General features: G+C 53.2%; 2 protein-coding genes across 4 annotated transcripts; both read left to right on the forward strand.

Moving 5' to 3' along the window:
* Nucleotides 1-164: 164 nt before the first annotated feature.
* On the forward strand, nt 165-3,670 carry LOC122165931 (CD5 antigen-like). 3 transcript variants are annotated; one of them, XM_042829326.1, is made up of 5 exons: nt 165-281; nt 554-583; nt 1,535-1,849; nt 2,386-2,702; nt 2,788-3,670. In XM_042829326.1, the coding sequence occupies exons 1-5, from the start codon at nt 248-250 to the stop codon at nt 2,794-2,796; spliced, it is 705 nt and encodes a 234-aa protein (XP_042685260.1). In that variant the 5' UTR covers nt 165-247; the 3' UTR covers nt 2,797-3,670. The 3 variants fall into 3 exon arrangements, with proteins under 3 accessions (XP_042685260.1, XP_042685262.1, XP_042685259.1); XM_042829328.1 differs by having other exon boundaries at nt 1,538-1,849; XM_042829325.1 differs by having other exon boundaries at nt 242-281; nt 554-1,849.
* A 3,602-nt stretch (nt 3,671-7,272) lies between these two features.
* On the forward strand, nt 7,273-9,296 carry SBK3 (SH3 domain binding kinase family member 3). The gene is made up of 3 exons (XM_042829324.1): nt 7,273-7,444; nt 7,671-7,873; nt 8,398-9,296. Exons 1-3 carry the CDS (start codon nt 7,273-7,275, stop codon nt 9,151-9,153), a joined length of 1,131 nt encoding a protein of 376 aa, XP_042685258.1. The 3' UTR covers nt 9,154-9,296.
* Nucleotides 9,297-14,988: the final 5,692 nt, after the last annotated feature.

The raw sequence follows: 14,988 nt of genomic DNA on the forward strand, positions 1-14,988 counted from the left end.
AGGGGAGAGGGGGTAGAAGATAGAGGGGGAGGGGGAGGGGGAGAGAGAAGGTGAAGGAGAAGGAGGAGATGGTGAAAGAGGGGGAGGGGAGGTGAGAGAGAGGGAGAGAAGGACTCATCCCATCCTGGCGCCTGCTTGGCTGCTGCGGGGTTCCTGCTCTCAGCTTTCGATTCCTCCCCTTGCCCCCCCTCCGCGGCCCCCTTGTTAAAAGGGTGGCCCCAGTGGCTGGGGAGGCCCTGCTGCCAGCATGGGGGGGCTGCGTAGCCTTGGACTGTGCCTGGGTGAGGACATGGGGGGTGCAGAGCTGGGGGAAATGGAAGGTGTAGAGATGGGAGGCAAATGAGGGGCACAGAGGTGGAGGCACATGGGGAGGCAAAGCTGGGATGCATGGTGGGCAGAACTGAAGGAAAAGGAGGGGTATGGAGCTGGGGGCACACAGAACTGGGGGGAAAACATTTTATGTTGTGTGTCAGTGGGCTGGGGGGTCCTGAGGGTCTTGGATGGTCTGTGGATGTCTCTGTCTCTTTCCAACTCCTACTTCTCTCCCCCTCAGCTTTGTGCTGCGGTGCCGTGATTGGTTCTGGTATGTTGGGTGTCACTGGGTGTCAGTGGGGTTCACTTGGGTGTTACTTGGGGTCATTGAGTGTCCTGGATGTCAGCAGGGGTCACTGGGCATCACGGGGGGTCACTGGGTGTCCTGGGATGTCCCCACATATACCATTTGGGTGCCTGGGGGACAGCAGTTGCTGGATGGGCAGGCACCAGGGCATGGGCAACAGGTGGGATGGTTTGAACTGGGCAGACTGGAACAGTACTGGGCAGCCTACTGGGCAGACTAGAATTGTACAGGACAGACAGGCTACACAGGGACTATGCTGGGTCACCATACTGGGACTGTGCTGGGCAGACTGGGGTTGTGTTGCAGCTGTGATGGGGCTGTTCTGGGCACACCGGGACTAAGCTGGGCACACTGGAGCTGTAGTGGGGCTGTTCTGGATAGACTGGGCCATGCTGGTGCTGTACTTGACGGACTGAGACCAAATTGGACAGACAAGGGCCAAGATAGGAAGACCAGGGCTGTGCTGATGCCGAGCTGGGGCCAAATGAGGCAGATTGGGAGTGAGACCCAGAGACCCAGACAGGAGCTGTGCTGTGGCTGTGCTGAGCACACTGTGAGTGTGGTGGGAATACTGAGACTGAGCAGGGCAAACTGGGACTGAACTAGGCAGTCTTGGGCTGAGCTGGGTAGAGTGGGGCTGTGCTGGGACCATGCTGAACAGACTGGGGCTGAACTGGGCAGAGTGGGGCTGTGCTTGGGCTTTGCTGTGACTGAGCTGAGAAGACTGAGACTGAACTGGGCAGTGTGGGGCTGAACTGGGCATGCTGGAGCTGGGCTGGGGCTTCGCTATGACTGTGCTGAGCAGACTGGGTGCTGTACTAAACAAACTGGTGCCGCACTGGGCAGACTGGGGCTGTGCTGGTCAGGTTGGTGCTGCACTGGGAAGGCCACACTTCACTCTCCCGCTCTCCCCAGCAGTGCCTGCCCAGCTCTCCGGCGGCCATTCCCGATGCCAGGGCCGCGTGGAGCTGCTGCAGGCTGGCTCCTGGGCCTCGGTCTGTGCCGTGGGCTGGGACCTTGCAGCTGCCCGCGTCCTGTGCCGCCAGCTGGGCTGCGGCCGCCCCCGTGCCGTCCCGGTGCCCTGCAGCCCACCCATGGCTGAGGCGAACACAGTGGGTTTGCGTCAGGTGCTGTGTGCAGGGCAGGAGCTGGACTTGGAGCACTGCGAGCTGCAGCCAGGTGACGCTGCGTCCTGTCCGTCCAACCACGTGGCTGCTGTCAACTGCGAGGGTGAGCGTGGGGCAGGACCGGGCTTCGCAGCCTAATGGGGATGTGGCGGGGCCTGGGGTCATGGCAGGGCACGGGGGGGGCACAGTGAGGCCTTATGGGGTTACAGTGAGGCCTGGTGTCATGGTGGGAGAGAGACAGTGAGGTCTGGAGAGGACACAGGGAGGCCTGGGGTCACAGCAGGGCCTGGTGGGGATACAGTGAGGCCTGGTGTCATGGCGGGGCCTGGTGTCACAGCAGGGCCTGGAGGGGACACAGTGAGGCCTGGTGAGGACATCAAGGCCTGGGGTCATGGTGGGGCCTAATAGGGACACACTGAGGCCTGGTGAGAACACAGTGAGGCCTGGTGTCATGGCAGGGCCTGGTGGGGACACAGCAAGGCCTATCATGGCAGGGCCTGGTGTCTACACACTGAGGCCTGGCATCATGGTGGGGCCTGGAGGGGACATGATGAAGCCTGGTGTCATGGCAGGGCCTGGAGGGGACACAGTGAGGCCCGCGTCACATCAAGACCTCGTGTCACCGCTGTGTCCCCGCAGAGCCCTTCAGGCTGCGGCTGGCCGGGGGGCCCAGGCGCTGTGCGGGGCGGCTGGAGGTGCAGCGAGCCGGGCGCTGGGGCACAGTGTGCGATGACGGATGGAGAGGGGCCAACACGGCTGTGGTGTGCCGGGAGCTGGGCTGCGGTGAGGCGCAGGGCATGGATGGGAAGCGGCCACGTTTCGGGCCCGGCGTTGGGCACATCTGGCTGGATGACGTCCGATGCCGAGGGCAGGAGAAGAGCCTGCAGGACTGCGCACACCGTGCATGGGGATATCATGACTGCACCCATCGCGAGGATGTTGGAGTTGTATGCCAGGTGTGGGGCTGCCGCCACGGTTTGGTGATGGCCGCGGGGCCCTGTGGAGCAGGGTTCAGCCATGCTCAATCTTCTCTCTTTACAGGATCCCTGAGCATCATGGCGCTGTCCCCACTAGTGTCAGGAACTGCATCTGTCCCTCCTGCAGCATCTGTGTGAGGAACCCAAACGGGACCCCGAGCCCAAGCAGGACTGCAACTCAAACAAATCCTGAGTGCAAACAGGATCTAAAGCCAAACAGAACTCTGAACCTGAGCCGAACTCTCTGCCCAAACAGGACCCAAAATACAAACAGGACTCCCAAAACCAGACAAGATCCACAATCAAAAAGGACCCAGAGCCCAAAGAAAACCGTACATCCAGCCAAGACCCAGAGTCTAAACAGAACCCAAACAGAATCCAGAGCCCAAACAGTATCCCCTGCCCCAAAAGGATCCTGAGTCCAAACAGAACCCAAAACCAAACAGGTCCCCAAGACTAACCAGGACTCAAAATATAAACAGGACCCCTGAACTCAGGACCCAAAACAGAACAGGTCCTTGAGCCCAAACAAGATCCCACATCCAGACAAGACCCAGAGCCCCAAAAGAATCCTGAGCCCAAACAGGACCCGAAACCAAACAGGCCTTCATCCCAAACAGAACCCAAAATACAAACTCCCAAACCTAGATAGGACCCAAAAGCAAAAAGGACCCAGAGCCCAAACAAGACCCCACATCCAGACAGGATCCAGAGCCAAACAGAACCCCAAACCAAATAGGAGAGCACAAATAGAGGAGCACAATCAGGATTCCCTGTCCAAAGAGAACTCCCAGCCCAAAAAAGACTCAAAATGCAAGCAAGACCCCCCAAATCCAGGCAGGGTCAAAAATCAAAAAGGATCCAGGTCCTCAGCCCCATCCGCTGCCACCCCCCACCCCAGCCCTATTCCTTTAATAGTGTCATTAAAAGTGAGCAGCATCCATGAACATGGAACCTGCCTAGGGCTGCAGGGATTAGGGCAGTGGTGTGACACCGGAATGGAGTGCCACACTGGGTGCTGGGGTCCTGGCAGGCCCAGGTGTGCTGCTGAAGTCCCCCTGTCCTGTCTCCCCCTCCCCCCTGTGGCCTCTTGACCCCATTATGAAACGACTCGTTAGTGCTAATCCTACCAGCCACCTGTCTGCTGCCGGCACCTGCTGCCAGGGCATGGTTTCGGCACCCAGCCAGCAGCTCTGTGATGTGGGGTTGGGGCCAGTCCCTGCTGGGGGGGCAGCCAGAGGGGAGATGGGGTGCGAGTGGGTGGATATGGGGCAATGGGAAACCATGAGGTGGGTTATGGGGTGAAGGAAGCCGTTGGTTTGTGGAAGGGCAAGGAGTGGGGGTATTGGGAGCTGTGGGAAAGGATGGGAGTGAAGCAATGGGGCTGGGAGGGCACATAATTGGACAGTGGGGGCAACGGGGGCAGGGTTTACAGATGTCACAGCATGGAGGACTGGGCAGCAGTGCAGCAGCTCAGCAATGGGGGCATTGGGGTTTATGGAAGGGGGAGTGGAGTTTGCCCCCAGCAGAAAGGGATGTGGGGGTCAAGCCCAGGGGCACTGGGCTGGCCTCAACTACTGAGACTCGGCACAGGACCAGGTCCTGGCTGCATCCCCAAGGCTGAGCTCTGCCACCTGGCCCTGGCTATTTCTGTGTCCCAGCAGCTGTCGGTGCCCCCGCCCCCAGCCACCCCCGCAGGGCTGGATGCCATGCAGTTGGCGCTAGGCCTCGTCCCTGCTTTGGACTCTGTTGATGCTTTTCAATGGGGCAGGATGGTGACGGAGCAGTCAGCCCCACACCCGCTGCCCCATAGCAAGGGGACACCCCCACCATCAGCATCTGCTCTCTGTAATGGGATTGGAGAGGACAGGGTGAGAGGTGCAGCTCAGTGACCTTTCCAGGTGCCAGCAGGGCCTGCTAATGTGCTGTCAGGTGTTAATTATGTGTCAGGGGTTAATTATGGCCCAGACAGCTGGGGTCAGGGCAAGCAGCTGGGATAGGGGAAAGAGCAGGTGGGGAGGGAGAGGGAACAGCTATGGGGAGAGAGGGAAGGATGGGGCTGTGGGAAATGGGCTGGGATGTGGTCTTGGGAAAAAGAGGGTGTGGGAAAAGGGGAGAGAGTGGCAAAAAGTTGAAGGAAGGGAGGGGAGAGAGATACGGTCATGGGAACTGAGGAGAGGCAGGAATATGGCTGTGGGAAAAAGGAGAGGGAGAGATGGCACAGTGGGAAATAGGGAAGAGGGAGGGATAAGGATGTGAGGAAAGGGCATAGGAAATGGGGAAAGAGTAGGGCATGGTCATGGGAAATGGGAAGAGGAGGGATGACACTGTGGGAAGGAAGGAAGGATATAGGGATGGGAAAGATAAGGATGTGAGGAATCATGAAATGGCACAGAATGGACTGTAAAGCCCATCTAGTTCCACTTCCACTACCACAGGATTAAAAGGAGAGGAAAGGATGTGGGCATGGGAAAGGATGAAAGAAAAGGGGTGGGAGAGAGATGTGGATATGGGAAATGGAAGAGGAGGGCATAAGGATGTAGGAAAAGAGAAAAGGAGGAGAGATATGGGTGTGGAAAGTGGGGAGGAGGAGGGATATGCCCATGGGATAGGGGGAGAGGAAGAGATAGGACTGTGGAAAATGGTAGAGAGAGGGGTTATGGAAAGTGGGGAGAGGGAAGGCATAAGGATGTGGGGAAAAGGGGAGAGAGAGAGAGATGGGGCTGTGGGAAATAGGGAAAAGGGAAGGGTATGGATGCAAGAAAAGGGAGGCAAAGAGATATGGGCATGGGAAAAGGGAGGAATGTGGATATGGAAATGGGGAAAGGGAAGCATAGGGATATGGAAAAAGAGGGTGAAGAAGGTAAATGAGTGTTGAAAAAAAGGGAAAAGGGTGATACAAGGATGTGGGAAAACGGAGAGGGAAAAGTATGGATGTAAGAACTGGGGCTGTGGGAAATGAGAGATGGGGGATATGGAAGACTGGAAGAAGGAGGTATAGGGATATGGGAAACGAGGAAGAGGAAAGGATATGATAGAGAAAAGATAGAGGGATATGGATGTGGAAAAGAGGGAAAAGGGAGGTATAAGGATATGGGGAAGTGGGGAGAGAAGGGTGTGGATGGGGGAAGTGAGAAGAAGGAAGGATATAGGGATGGGAAAAGGGGGAGAGAGAGACATGAGGATGTGTAAATTTGGGGAGAGGGATGTGGTCGTGGCAACTGGAAAGATGTGGTGGTGGGAAACAGGGAGGTGAGGGAGGAAAGTGTGGGAATTCGAGGGGGAAAAATGGATGTTGGAAAAGGGGGAGAGACAGAAATGGGCTCTGAAGCAGACGGTGCAGCCCCACGTCTTTTGGTGCAGCCCCACACTTTTTCGTGGAGCAGGGGCAAGTTTGATTTTGGGACACCAGGCAGCCCACACTAAGAGCAGAATAAGGGGGAACACGCAGATGCATCCTTTGTGTTCCCCTCACCCTGAGCCTGACTAAATCACTAAAACTTACAGAACAATGATCAGTATTAATAAAGGTAATCCAATGTTTAATAATATTGAGTTTAATCTAATTAGCCTTTCTTTAACCTTTAGAACACTGGGACACACAACCTCCTTATCTGTGGACTTAGGAGAAGCTAAATTTTCACTCCATGCTGTTTCATGCTCTGGCTGTCTGTTTGTCTGTCCCATGCTGCATGCTCTCCGTCTGTCCCCACACAGTGCCCTTGCTCTCTTTGCATCTCATGCTCTCTCTCTGTCCCCGTGCAATGCTCTATCTCTTTTTGCATCCTGTCTGTCTGTCCACACACCGTGCCCTGTCTGTCCTGCCCCTTCCTATCTTTGGCTCTCGGCACGCCTTGTGCCTTGCACATGTTCCCAATCCATTGGGACAGATTAACACGGCCCAGCGCTGCCCTGGGTCCGGCGGTGTCGGAGTGCGCAGGAAAATCTGAGTCACGGCCACGGGCGCCGTGGGGCTGGTGGCACAAAGCTGTGCTGCAGGGACACTTCAGGGACTCAGGTGAGGCTGCTTGCTTGTCCCTGTGCAACCCCGACCTGTGTTTTGCTTGTGGCTTCCTTACAGCCCTGCAGCAGGGCTATAGGGGAGCACAGGGCTCTTGTTGCTGTCCCATATATCTGGTAGTGGCAGTAGGTCAAAGATCCTGCTGCACAGCTGGGGATGGAGGAACGTGGAAGTGGCAGAGCTGACCCACTGCCATGCGGTGACATGGGGTGAGATGTGGGGCTGATATGGGGCAGTGTCACAACTCTGCTTGTTCCCCTTTGGGATGCTCCCTACATCTGGACGGGGATTGGACTGGGCTGGGGTGCACTGATCTGAGTTAGACTAAGCTGAATTGGGCTCAGGTGGGATGAACTGGACAACGCTGAGCTGAATGGGCTCAACTGGGCTGGACTGGGCTGTTTTAGACAAGATTGGTCTGAGCTGCACTAGGCTGGGCCAAACTGGTGTGCACTGGGCAGTGCCATCTGGGTACTCCCTCTGCATGCCCTGGGGCCATTGCAGCATGGTGTTGGTCTCTGCAGGGCCATGGCAGAGCCGGAGGAGGATGAGGAGGACAATGCGGCAGCTTTGGAGCAGCTAATGGTGCAGGCAGGCCGGGCACTGCAGTGGCAGGAGCTGGAGGAGCAGTTCTGCGTGCTGGGCGAGCTGGGCAGCGGAACCTATGGCCATGTGGTGCTCACTGAGCCCCGGGATGGTGGTGAGCAGCTGTGGGGTCTTTGCCCCAATGCTGCACCTCATGCTTGTGTAGTGCATGAGGACATCTTTTGCATTGGAGTTGCATGCTCACCATGTGTGTGGGAACACATTTCACAGCGGGGTTGCATGCTTGTGATGTGAATGGGGACATCCTTTGCATTGGAGTTGCATGTTCATGATGTACGTGGTCCCGAAACCTTGGTGCTGACCCTCTCCCTGCATCCCAGGCTCGCCAGTGGTCCTCAAGCTGATGCTGAAGGAACGGACAGAACGAAGGGCTTTCCTGCGGGAGTATTGCATAGCCCGGTGCCTTTCTGGTCACGCTGCCTGCATCCATGCCCTCCCCCTTGCCTTTGAGAACTCCACGCATTTTGCCTTTGGGCAGGAGCTGGCTCCCGCTGGGGACTTGTGCAACCTTCTCACACCAGGGGTGTGTGTGCCTCAGGGCTGGGGGGCACAACAGTGTGCTGGGGAGGAGAAGGGGCTGGGAGGGTGTTGCAGTGGGTACAGGGAGGGGGTGGGGAGCAAAGCGGACCTTGCGGTGGTATGAAATTGTGTGCATGGGGGGGCTCTTTACCATAGGGAGCATGTTTGTGTGATGCATGGGGACATCGTTTGCAGTGGGGTGTGTATCTATGGCGTTCACGGGGAGGCCTTCTGCAATGGGGCAGATGCTCATGCAGTGCACGGGGACACCCTTTGCAGCAGTGTGCATGCCTCTGGTATTCCTGAGGAGATCCTTTGCAGTGGGTTCCACAGCCACGTATTTTTCAGTATGGTGCATGCCCACATTTTGCATGGGAACACGCAGTGCATGCAGAGTGTTGCATGGACACCCTTTGCAGTGGAGTGCAATCTCATGTGGCGCACCAGGAGCCCCTTTGTGGTGCAGGGGTACCTCTGGGGGCTGCTATGGAGTGTGTCCCATGCTGGTGACATTGCTGCCTTTCCCAGGAGGGCCTGCCTGAGGTGCTGGTAAAGCGCTGTGCCTCTCAGCTGGCCGAGGCACTGGATTTCATGCACAGCCGGGCCCTGGTGCACCGGGATGTCAAGCTGGACAACGTGCTGCTCTTCGACCACGAGTGCCACCGTGTGAAGCTGGCTGACTTTGGGCTCACCCGCCTGCAGGGTTCGGAAATTGGTGCCATGTCTGGCGCGCTGCCCTACGCTCCGCCGGAGCTCTGCTTGCTGCAGGGCTCTGACACACTGGAGCTGGACTCCAGCCTGGATGTTTGGGCTTTCGCTGTGCTGCTCTTCTGCCTCTGCACTGGCTGCTTCCCTTGGGCTGTAGCTGCCAGCCCTGACCCCCAGTTTGAAGCCTTCAGCGCATGGCAGGGTGACACGGTGGGACGGGAGGCACCAAAGTCTTGGGGTGGCTTTGAGTGTGGGGCACAGGAGATGCTGCAGCGCCTGCTGCGGCTCGACCCTGACCGCCGCAGCCCAGCCATCGAGGTGCACAAGTACCTGGCCGTGCCCTGGCTGACAGCACCCAGCAGCAGGGATAGGACTGATGGCGCTGATGGGCCGGGGGCGGTGGATGGTGATGGACGTGGAGGGGGGGATGGTGATTCACACGGAGTGGTGGATGGTGGCCCTCAGTCACCCCTTGCTAGGGGTTCAGGGGATGATGGGGAGTGCGGTGACAGCAGTTATGGGGAGGGGAACAGCGTGCCCACAACACCCGCCAGCGCCATGGCCCTGTGCCACTAGCTGGCATTTCCAACATGGCATGGAGGTGTCCTTGGGGTGTGGGTCTTCTTCTTCTTCTTGGAATGCAGCACAGAATGGAAGTGGAGCTGGATCCAAATGCACGTGGAGAAGATCCAAAGGAGGCCACAAGGATGCCCGGAGGGCTGGAGCATCTCTTCTAAGGAAAGAGGCTGAGAGAATTGGGCTTGTTCAGTCTGGAGAAGACTCCAGGGAGATCTCATTGCAACCTTCCAGTACTTCAAGGGAGCTTATAAACAGGAGAGGGAATGACTTTTTGCACAGTCTGATTGTGATAGGACAAGGGAGAATGATATTTAACTAAAGAGGGAAGATTTAAGTTAGAAGTTAGGAGGAATTTCTTTGCTCAGAGGGTGGTGAGGTGTTGGAACAGGTTGCACACAGAAGCTGCAGTTACTCTATCCTTAGAGGTGCTCAAGGCCTGTTGGATTCCTGGGCAACCTGGATGGCAATCAGCTTGTGGCAGGGAGTTGGAAGTAGATGGGCTTTAAGGTCCCTTCCTAGCCAAGCCATTCTATGATTCTGTGTTTCTTGTGGGCTGGGATGGAAGCCTTGGACTCCACTTGGTCCCCTGGGTGAGAACATCAGGGGCAGGAAGCCAAACCAAGAGCATGCTGTGGCAGGAGGAGGAGAAGAAACACCTCAGGCTGTATTTGGAAGAGGTCAGGGACCCCAACCCCACACTTTGCACCCTATTAACACATACAATGGCAAAGCACCCGAGCAACAAATGAGCAAGAGAAAGCCAAGTAAAGAGCAGCCAACAGGACACAGAGAAATGGGAGGAGAGCAGTCAGTCAAAATTGTTAAGGCTGGTGCAACAGCTTGGTGGAGGTGGGTGGTAAAACTGCTCATCAGTTCTGCAGGGGAACCCAGAAATGGATCTGACATTCACTCCTTTCATACGTGTGTGAGGAGGATGTCAGCCTGCTGTGATTAGTTAAGATGCCAAAGGATTTCCTTGGGATTAATGAGGTGAGGAGACAAATGTAAGCACTCCAGGCACACAGATAGGTTGGGAAGAGCTGTGGGGCAAATTCCTAGTGCTTGAGGGAGAGATCAACCTGGAATACAGCTCCCTCTGAACAATTCATGGCTCTGCCAAAGGTGGAAAATTTGCACTGAGAGGATGGGATGTGGATATACAAAAGAGACAGAGGGAGAGCATATTGGATTGGCTCTGCATGTGGAAGATGCTGGCATGTGAATGGACTTCAGGGTCCTGAAGGGATTAAGATGTTCTTAGCACTCCTTTACCAGGGAATACAGTGATGGGACAAGGGGTAATGGCTTTGAATGGAAAGAGGTGAGATTTAGGTTAGATATTAAGAAGAAAGTTTTTGGGATGAGGGTGATGAGGCACTGGAACAGGTTGTCCAGAGGAATTGTAGATGCCCCTTCCATGGAATTTCTCAAGGCCAGTATGGATAAGGCTTTGGGAAACCTAGGGAGGTGTCCATGCCCATGAATGGGCTTAGAACTGGATGGTCTTTAAGGTCTCTTCCAACCCAAACTTTTCCATCATCTCTGTGATTCTATGGCTAGAATTCCATGACTAAGCTTTATGATCTCAGGCTAAGCAAGAAGAACACTGTTGCACAGTGGAAGGGGAGCTGGAAATCAGCTGAAATGCTGAAGCTTAATAAAACTCTCTGTGTTTTGCCTTTTTTTATAGCTGTTTTCCCACAAGACAGTGGCAGGACAAAGAGGATTGATTTTAAAATAAAAGGGAAAATTTAGGCAATATATTAGGAAGTTTTTTTTTTTTTTTTTAAAGTCAGAGGGTGGTGAGGCAATGGCACAGGTTGCCCAGAGAAGCTGTGGGTGTCCCATTCCTGGAGGTGTTCAAGGCCACATTGGACGGCGCCCTGGGCAGCCTCATCTAGTGGGTGGCAACCCTGCCCATGGAAGGGGGGTTGGAATTGAATGGGCTTTTAAGGTCCCCTCCAACCCAAGCTATTTTACGGTTCTATGATCTTTAATGTTCCTTCCAATATAAACCTTTGCATAATCCCATTACCTTCAAGATCCCTTCCGACTCAAGCCATTCTGTGATATTTACTGTCCTTTCTAACAAAAGCCATTCCACAATTCTATGAAGGAAGGGGACAGAGGAGGCACAGGGACGCGGAGGCAGAGCCCAGCAGCTGGGCTGCACGCCAGGCGCCTGAGATCGGTAGCCGAAATGCGTGCGGATGCTTTTCATTTACACCTGCCTCTCCTAAATCACAGCCTGAGGGCTCTGGGCCTGCAGGCAGCGGCGCCAGGCTGCAGGAAAATCTCTCATCCTGCAGAAAAGCTTATTAATTTGAGGCTTCACAGGCTGAGATTTCACCTCTGCAACTTTCAGTGCCCAAATCCCGGTGAGGTGCCCACAAACCACCTGCAACCAAAGGGATGGGGTGGATTCCTGCAATCTGTTTCTGAGTTCATCCCATGCAGCTTGGCTTTGCAGGTGCAGAATCTCCCCTGAGCATCATGGCTCATCATGCTGCAGCCTGCATGGGAAGTGACATTCAGTGGGCAAGGGAATGTTTGCAACAAGTATTGCATGGAGGAGTCTGCAGCACAAAGACAGACCTACCAAAAGAGATCTATGACCTGGGTTGAATGGGGCCCTGACCAGCCTGGTCTAGTATCAAATATGGAGGTTAGCGGCCCTACTTGCAGCAGGGGGGTTGGAGCTTGATGGTTCTTGAGGTCCCTTCCAACCTAAGCCATTCTATGATCTGCATGAATGTGAGTGCCAAGCAAAATACACAAGAATGTCAAGCACAAAGATGCGACCTACTGCTCCTCAGCCACTGAGGCGGAACCAGCAGGAGGCTGCTGATGCTACAAGCAACAGAGGTGCAGGATGCTGCAGGTGATGATTCCTTGAGCCACCTCCTAGATTGTGCTGATCAGTTCCTTTCGCTGGGATTTGCTCCCTTATGTGCAAAGAGGAGTAAGAGGGGGTGATGCAGCCGGGCTGCAGAGCTGCAGGATTAAAGGAGAGCTCCACAAGGGATGGATGTGCCCCACGTGATCCAAAGGAGGGTCCTGAGGACCTCTGGGGGAGTGCAACTGTGCAAGAACACCTGGCACCAGCTGCAAGTTGGAATGGTTGTAAATGGTGAAAGCAGCACTGACCTTATGGGGCCAGGATAGGGAAAGCCTCACGGACCCCTAGACTCAGCTCTAGGGTTCCTGTTTTAGGGTGGGCTGTAATAGCAGAAAGAAGATAGGAATAAAACTGGGATAGATCAGGTGGAGAGCTACAGCTGGGAGGACCACAGCATTACCAAGACACAGTGCAACATAAATTCAAGCTTTTAAGTGTTCCCAAAATCACCCACAGAGAGTTCCGCTCCCTGAATGTTCCCAGTCAAAGACCAGACCTCTGGGCAAAGACAAAGCATCCACTTTTCTTTGTCTCTCCATGAGGTGAGGCAGGCAGGGATACAATCATCCCTTTTGGAAAGCTGCTTTTTGGAAAAAATGTGCCTTGAGGAATGAAAGTTATTTACAAGCTTTGCTCAGCTTCCAGACCTTCGTGTTTGGAAGAAATAGCTGATTTCCCTGCCCATTGCCAGGGAAACCAGCAGACATGTTGGATTCCAAGCTCGCTTTCTCAGCAGGAGAAAGTTCTCAGACCTCAGATATTAATGGTAAAATTAATACTTAATATTTTCACTGCATGAAAATGCTGAAAAGAAAATCTTTCACCGCATGCTTATTGCCATTCAGGCTGCCCTTATGGGATCCTTATGGGACGGTGCAGAGTTAGAGAGCTGCTCTTTGTGCCCTCAGAATTTCTTGAATGGGTTACTGGCAAGGCCAGTGATTTAGTGCCATTTTTCTCGATTATTTTTTATTAATCCTAATCTATTCATAGTGTTTCTCCTCCTCAAAGGATGTGAGTGGCGCAGATAGAGCAGTGTAATGCCTCCTGAAAACAGAGACTCTTCTTCAGAATGGTGGTGGGTTACTGCAAAATCCTATTATATCAATATATTAAGTTATATGAAGTTATTATAATTTAGTATTGTAATATACATAATATTATACACATATAATATTATATTAAGAGTTATATTAAGGATCTGGTGATTCAGGTCTCTGGGACTGTTTTATGGGATCATGTTGAAACCAGCCTTGCTCTGACAGTCTTCTTGGTGCTTTTCAGATTCTGAACAATATCCTTAAACCCAGCTGTGAGCCATCTCCTTGTCATCAGTGACAACCAGGAATGGCTTATTTTTAAAATCTCATCATTCATTAAAACATCTATCAAAATATTTTATCAAAATGTTGTTTTTTTAATCACTGCAGGGGGGGTTGGATAAAGACAGTGTCCTTTCTGTTTCCTTTGGTGTTACACAGGCTCCCCCAAGAAGCACAATGTCCCAACAAGTTCTAAGAAAAGGAGCTTTGGTGCTCAGCATCCCTGTCTCTTCCAGGCTTGGAGATGGAAAGGAAGCAATTGTGCATGGTGTGGAGTGCAGTTGTAGGGAAAACACGCTGACTTTTGCAATTTTCATCCTTGTTAAACAAAATTGCAAGAGACAGAGATGTTATGATTACTGCTGAAAGCCACAAAGGCGATATTCTACAATTTCTCCATATTACTGTGTTCTTCCTTATGTTTTCAAGCTTGAGGCTATGAAAGTGCATGAAAAAAAGCTGATTAATTTCCCTCATAAGCCTTCTTTCCCCAAAGGAGAGAAGAAGCCAAAACTATGAACTGACTGCTGACTAAAAGGTAGTGAAACTGCTGACTTCTTATTTTCTTATATTTCTTGCTCGTGGGTGCTTAGAGACCAAGTTACAGAGAGAGACCTGGAAGAGCAGAGACACCTTCTGTGCCTTTATTTACCCCTCCTGATGAATTCAAAGGGCTCTTTTTGAATCTGGATCAAGGGGAGCTCACCACCACTAACTGCAGTTCACAGTGCTGAGATGCATTTTACACTTGCATTTCTTTCACTGGAGTATAACTCTTCCATTTTAACAATTTCATTGTGCAGAAAGGAGGAAAAAATTAGGGGTCTATTTAGAGGACTCACATCAGGACTGTGAATAACAAACTCTGCTGTCAACTGTGGGAGACTGGGTATTGCATCTACTGGGCTATGTTGCAATCTGGTGAGAAAAGCAACGCAGCAAATGAGTACAAAGGTTGCCAAGCTGTGCTGAAATTTCATTTCTTGTCTTCTTAAAGCTGGAAAGTTCTCTTTCTCATTTCCTCACAAATATCACAGTTATGGAATCACAGAATAGCTTGGGTTGGAAGGGACCTAAAATGTGATCCAGTTCCAATCCCCTGCCATTAGCAGGGTTGATATGCATTAGACCAGGCTTCCTGGGCCCCCAGTCAACCTTGAAGGTCTCAAGGGATGGAGCATCCACAGCTTCTCTGGGCATCCTGTGCCAGGGCCTGTCCATTCTGATTAATGCACCGTAGAATTCTTTCTTTTTTTCCACATCCCTCACCAATTTCCACTATCTGTACGTGTCCTTATCCCCCAGTTTGACCAGCAGGTGCAGATTTCCTGCCTCCTCTGTTAGTTTTCCTATACTGGGGACAGAGAGCTCTTGTGCTCTCAGACAGGCATCTTTAAAGAGTTGCCAGCTTTCCCCTGCTCCTTTGTTTCTAAGGACAGCTTCCCAGGGGATCCGACTCAGTAATCCATTAAATAGTCTGAAGCTTTCACTCTAAGGTCCTGACTTTGTTTTTTTCCCAGGACCATCCTCCTCGAGATCACAAACTCCATCAGAGCATGGTCACTACAGCCCAGAGCGGCCTCCAATCTTAACGTCCTTAATGAGCTCCTC

Source organism: Centrocercus urophasianus, unplaced genomic scaffold (genome assembly GCF_019232065.1).
Source record: "Centrocercus urophasianus isolate 14NV4802_14NV808 unplaced genomic scaffold, USGS_Curo_1.0 seq_305, whole genome shotgun sequence".
In the NCBI taxonomy this organism is placed as follows: domain Eukaryota; kingdom Metazoa; phylum Chordata; class Aves; order Galliformes; family Phasianidae; genus Centrocercus; species Centrocercus urophasianus.